Source organism: Trachymyrmex cornetzi, unplaced genomic scaffold (genome assembly GCF_001594075.2).
Source record: "Trachymyrmex cornetzi isolate Tcor2-1 unplaced genomic scaffold, Tcor1.1 scaffold43, whole genome shotgun sequence".
Classification (NCBI taxonomy): Eukaryota; Metazoa; Arthropoda; class Insecta; order Hymenoptera; family Formicidae; genus Trachymyrmex; species Trachymyrmex cornetzi.
The window spans coordinates 491,237-498,056 of record NW_017299069.1 but is presented as its reverse complement, the minus strand read 5'-3'; the positions used below and the strand labels follow the sequence as shown (position 1 = coordinate 498,056).

At 31.1% G+C, this 6,820-nt stretch overlaps 2 protein-coding genes across 4 annotated transcripts in view; one reads left to right on the top strand and one right to left on the bottom strand.

The window, feature by feature from the left end:
• LOC108764509 (beta-1,4-N-acetylgalactosaminyltransferase bre-4) overlaps positions 1-6,820 on the bottom strand; it is a 185,654-nt gene that overhangs the window by 87,256 nt on the left and 91,578 nt on the right. The gene's annotated exons all lie outside the window — the stretch shown is intronic.
• Positions 5,812-6,820, top strand: part of LOC108764482 (uncharacterized protein K02A2.6-like) — a 5,568-nt gene continuing 4,559 nt past the window's right edge. The window contains exon 1 of the mRNA XM_018512747.1: positions 5,812-5,926. Within this exon, the coding sequence (XP_018368249.1) occupies positions 5,812-5,926 (115 nt within the window). The remainder of the gene's footprint in view (positions 5,927-6,820) is intronic.

Here is a 6,820-nt window from a genome sequence, read left to right as displayed (position 1 = left end):
GCTTCAGTAAACAGAGAAAGAACGATCTTATTATTCCTGCCTCTCACTCTAATCGTCTTTCTACCCCCACCATTGCCATCAGCGATCCATTCTAGATGTCGATGATCGGACCAGATCGGACACGCATGCGCTAGTTGTGTTATACATATACTTATTCACGGTGACTATAAAATATGAATAAGTTTACAAACATTGAAATTCGAAAAGTATCACGTGGTTCATGTCGAGAATTACAATGCGAATGTACTGAATACATTCGCAAACTGGACAGTGATACGGAATCGTTTCTTCTATGTTTATATTATGGCCATCCGCCAATAAAACGTAATTTCGTAATGTCGGTACTCGACATTACGAAGGAAACAAGTCCAAATATAGGTACGTATATTCTTTAATAAGAACATTTTTTGTATATTGTAATTTTCTGTTTTTGATAGTATGAATTTAACCTTCTAATCGTGTTCGGATCTTTTTCAATCCGAGTATTTTTCAGTTTCCGTGGTATGCTAATAATATCAACAAAAATATCAAATTCCATATTAACAATATATTATATTTAACCTTCTGAACACAGTAAGAATCCTTTAACTTTTAATATGTGATTTGTTACTTATAGATTAAATCTTTGAATTTTTTTTTGATACAACATATCTTCCGCTATGTTGAAATTTACGTCGCAATAAAACTTTTTTACATTACGTAGATACTGTAGAGTTTGCATTAATATAATAAAAATTATATAAACGTAATGTTAACTTTATACCGTTGATGTGAATTTTTTTCACTCGTACTTTTAAAAATATAGAATTTGAGAGAAGAATCACCTTTACCTTCTAACTGTATTTAGAAAGTTAAATATAATATGCTGTAAAATTTTATATTTTTGTTGACAATATTAACATACCATAAAAACACTCTGGTTAAAAAAACGAACACAATTAGAAGACTTACAAAATTAATCAAGTATACAATTAATAGCTATTACAGAGCCAAACGCTATTTTTCGGTGCGTAAATTATCAGCGATAATATAATATACAAAAAACTAACTAATGTTGGAAAGAATGGTGTTAAAACGCAAAAATATAAAATCTATAATCATCCTTATATTCCAACAGAGGTAAGCTCGTTCTACAATAATTATTAAGTAAAAGGTTTCCTGTTTTAGAGTAATGCTTGATTTACATATTTCACAGAATTCTTCCAACGTTTTTTAAAATAATTGTGTCACGCCTTCACTCCACCAAGTGATGGACTTACCTCTGTTGGAATATAAGGATGATTATAGATTTTATATTTTTGCGTTTTAACACCATTCTTTCCAACATTAGTTAGTTTTTTGTATATTATATTATCGCTGATGATGGTCCAAACAATGGGTCCGAAACGTTTGAATTTGTATTAAAGACATATTGTACATAATTTACGACCGAAAAACAGCGTTTGACTCTGTATAGTCATTAATTGTATACTTGATTAATTTTGTAAGTTTTATTAAACATAAGGAGTCGTTAATTCAATTAATATGTTGATATTTTATTCTTTGACAATTAGAAGATTAAATACATACTATCAAAAAGAGAAAATTACAATGGTCATGTGATCGTAAATTTGATGTGTTTAAATTTTTTCAGCATCTATGGTCCAACTGATGACATCCTATAAATGCAGTTCTGTTAAATTCCATGACACTTCCATGTCAACTGTTAACAAATCATCGCCGATAGTTGTTTCTGAAAATAATAATCCTGATACATCATATAATTTTGTCAATACTTCTATTGTTACATCTGCAATTTTGTCGTCTGCCTTTAGCAACTCTGAAATACCGTTATCAGAATCATTATCGACTACAAATTATTATTCTGAGGGTAGCGATAACTTTTCCGAGAATTTACCATTGACAGAGTCATCAAGTTTTATTAGTTATCAAATCTTTATTTTTACGTAATATGTCAGTTGTCCACACATACGTTTTTTAAAATGAACTAAGTTCTTGACATTGTATATATTTTATTTACAAATTAAATGTAATCTCTCTCTCTCTAAATGTACTTATTCCCAATGTGTATTTTTTAAATGAGTACTTGTTTAATTAATGTAATGTAATTTTTCAGGAAATATCAAAACAAAATGAAAAAATAATTATCTTAATTCCGAAATAAATGTTTGAGTATGGCTGATCTCAGAGAACGAGACATAACCGTCGTAGCTGTGGATTTATATGAAGAGCACATACGTACTTCTTAAATTCGAAATATCCCAATCCTTCCTTTCAATCTGCTTTTGTCCTTACAAAACGGTTGAGCGCAAAGAATGAAATATAATTGTTGTAAGTCGTGGATGTAAAGTAAAACAGAGAAAAATGTTTATATAAGGCTGTTTTGTGGATGCGTTACGTTTAATACATTTTTTTCTCTACCTTACCTTATCGACAATTTACGATATTTACATTTCATTCTCTGCGCTATCAGCCGTTTTGTAAGGACAAAGGTAAATTGGGCTGGAAAAGGAAGGTTGAGGATACCTCGAATTTATGAGGTATCCCCATATACAGGGTGTGCCAGAGTTGGCGGAGGAGCCGGCACGTACATATTCCTCATAAAAAAGTAAATCGAAAATGTTAATAGCAAAATTTTAAGGCATCAATAGTTTTCAAACGATGAACATTTGAAAATAACCAACCACAGGGCATGAAATTCGCGCCATCAGGGGCGACGCAACTAAGCGGTCGGCCGCGCAAACGCTTTAACGGACGTATCGCTCAACGACACGGTACCGAACGAGTATTGCAAAGTTTCGTGAAATTTCTATATTAACTACTGCTGTATTTTTAATTTAAACACCTACTATAAAAATTTTTGAAACATTATCTAAAATGTAATTTTCAATAATAATATAGCTTATTACTTGCTAACTTCGAAAATGAAACGAACGAAATTCCGAATTATGATAGAAGAGAAAGGGGAAGTAATACAGTGAAGAAATCGAAGTTAGCAAGTAATAAGCTATATTATTATTGAAAATTACATTTTAGACAATGTTTCAAAAATTTTTATAGTAGGTGTTCAAATTAAGAATACGGCAGTAGTTAATATAGAAATTTCACGAAGCTTTGCAATACTCGTTCGGTACCGTGCCATTGAGCGATACGTCCATCAAAGCGTTCGCGCGGCCGACCACTTAGTTGCGGCGCCCCTGATGGCGCGAATTTCATGCCCTGTGGTTGGTTATTTTCAAATGTTCACCGTTTGAAAACTATTGATGCCTTAAGATTTTGCTATTAACATTTTCGATTTACTTTTTCATGAGGAATATGTACGCGCCGGCTCCTCCGCTAACACCCTGTATATGCTCTTCATATAAATATACCTCCAAATTATCTAGAATATTTGTACCACATAATTATCTCCTCAATGGATAACTCCTGATTTCGAGATACCATTTTCCCTCTTATGTTTGGTGATACTTATGTCCCTCGTAATTTATGTAGAGTTTATACTTCAACGTGCACCGTCAATTTTTAGCAGTTCAAGACTAAGAGTGTACCAAATAACTTTTTGAAAAGTTGGTAATATTGACATATTTTACAGGCTCGTACTTAGCTTTTTACTGTGTCGAGCAGTGTAACACTGTCATAGTTCGAACACCTTGTGTAAGACACCTTGTGTCATCTGTGTACGTTGTTGGAAAACACCCATTAATAGGACCTGCATTACTTTTTTCTTCATAATTCTTAAATTAAAAATGAAAAAAACTTCTTAAATACTGATTCTTCATGAGACACAATTAATAAACAAATCAGAAAAGTCATCCTTTGTTTAAAAATTCAAAAGTTGATTTTAACTCATTGAAGTTTGAGATTTAATTTTAATATGTATGTTATTACCGAATGTTAAAATTAAAGTCGATATTTGGGACATCCTACAAAATAAGCATTCTAAAAAGTTAGATTTTAATAACGGCCTTACTCGTTGAAATGTCCTTTAAATTGGATTTAAAATGTGCACTCGGCGATAGATTTATATCTTCTTCGCGCGTGTCGACCCTAAGTGAGCAATTAATCTTAATTCTCTCTGATGATAATAATTGAATAAAATCTGTGGCCGGCTCTCGTCCTAATCATCATATCGACCTTCCATTCTGACCTCTACATTACGTTCGCTTTATATTAAAGAGTACAATTTCTATGAATCACAATAATACTAGTATATCAAAGCATCTCTACTTTTACGTTCATTTCTCTTCTAAAGAGAAAAGTTAAAGAAATAATTTTCTAATATATTTACAGAAAAAATTATGTACTATTATACATAATTACAAATAAAAAATTATATTATTATAATACAACTTTAATTTTTTTTCACAAAAAATTTATTCTCGTATACCTTCACTAAAAAAAACTTCTTGTTTTACGGTATTAACTTAGAAAATTTATTTTTTTACTATATTCTCGAGAAAAGTAGTAATCGATTTTTACATTCTTTTGTCCACGCAACTTGCTATTTTACTTTAAATCGTCAACGTTAAAATTACGAAGTAGTTTCTGGGAATCGAATAGATGACTAAATCGCGACGTGACGCGGAGGAGAGGCCAATCAGAACATAGCCGACGAAAATTGGAAACTATGTGTTGGAAATTGTGCCGCATCAATATTCTGAGAACAAAGTTTCGCGTTGTCGCATCTCGCGAGCACGTTGCAACCAATTCTCGGTCGAGCACCGCTATTAATAATCTTTCGCGCTTAGATAATACTTATATGAAAATCATATCTGTGTGTTTCACGCACATTATTTTGTGGCATAGAGGAAAGCAATCGATAATTACAACGAATGTGCGATGAAAAAAATTTCGTAGATATAATCGAATTACTCCGAAAAAACCAAAGGTCTCGGTAAATTAACTTTGAAGTGTAAAATCTCACGTTTCTGTTACTTCAAACAGATTTTTGACACAATAATTAAATTTAGTTACAATAATAATTTGACCGTGGAAAATATAGAAAACAAAAATACAATATAAATGGCTTATTCCACGTGCGCAAGATAATATTAGCGATATCGATTATTTAAAATGAATTATATATAGTCAGATATCATAAACGTTTCGATCTGTTCATCAGATCATTATCAATATTAATAGAATTTAAATACACACAACGCTAGCATGTTTGTGTGTATTTAAATTCTATTAATATTGATAATGATCTGATGAACAGATCGAAACGTTTATGATATCTGGCTATATATAATTCATTTTAAATAATCGATATCGCTAATATTATCTTGCGCACGTGGAATAAGCCATTTATATTGTATTTTTGTTAATTAAATTTAGTTTTATACAATATATTCTTGTTAAAAAAAATTATTTTACTTCGTCTAAATATTTACATAAAGAGTTGCTCTAAACTAAAACGTTATTAAAATATTATTATAAATAAAAATCATTCTTTGTGTGTAATAGATGTAAAATTCTTATAATTGTAAACATTTTATTATTCACTGTTGTTTTGAATAACTCATCATTCGAAATTATTAAGAAAATACCAAATATATTTAAACTAAAAAAAATTAAAATATCATATAAATATATTTATAAAGATAAGATTACTTATTATATTTATAAAGATAAGATTATTATTATTTAGTTTGCATTTTCTCCGTTTTTCTTCGTATCAGTGATCATACTGGTCATGAGGACCGTCCTGTTACTATAGGTATTCATGAGGTAGAATCGCTTGAACGCGACGGACCGAACGATATTTCCATGGAAGATAACGCCGGCTCATTCAAATTTCAAATTTTCCAAATGACGTCGCCATCGGCGGCGCAGTGCCAGCTGGAATCACAATACTTCATCGTGGACAAAGCCGCAGAACGAGCCGATACACCCGTTGTTGACGAAAGCAACGAACAGATAGCAGGTATATGTATATCATGAATATTCAGCGATACATACATTGCACCATCGAGGACACATCGACGAGACTAATATAGAGTCGCGTTTTCGCGATTTTTACTATTACAAGTTACAATAGTTTTCCATGAAAATTATTGACTAGATGATTTCTTCGTTTTCACGTACGTTTCAAATCCGTTTTATTTCCTTAATCATCACATTTACATTGAAAGAAAAGATTGGTTGCTGCAACAAATTAGATGGTTAAATATGGCATAGCATTTTTAATTGACTGTAGCAAACAATTTTTGGTTGCGTTAGCCAATCGAAATCTTATACTGACATTGCGGAAAGGCTAATACAACCAACAATTGGCTGCAGCATCCAAAAATTGGCTGTTGCAACCAATTAAAAATGCTATACCATATTTTATCATCTAATTTGCTGCAGCAACCAATCTTTTCTTTCAGTGTACAAAAGAAATTCCTCAAAAATTAATTTCTTTCATTTCTCGCGGAAGAAAAATATGCTCTTGCTATTAAATTACAATACATGTATGTACATGCGGATTTAAAAGAGTAAAATAATAGAAATGTAAAAGAAATAGTATAAATATTTTATATATGTAAAAAATGTGTGTGTGTGTGTGTGTGTATATACACTTTGCAACTCTCTTTGAACAAAACCAATTCTATCATAAAACTGAAAAAAATATATAAGGGAGACTAAGGCTAGTACTCATTTTTCAATTTCGAATTTTTACAGATGAAATTAAGAGACTTATCGAAAAATGAATTCTACATCAGTTACTACTATATATATTTGACTATCTAATAATATTTTAATAAGGGGAAACTGACCTCTGTGAAGCTCTCACTTTTTCCAAAAATTGAAAAAATAAGTAGAGTTCTGGTTGCCC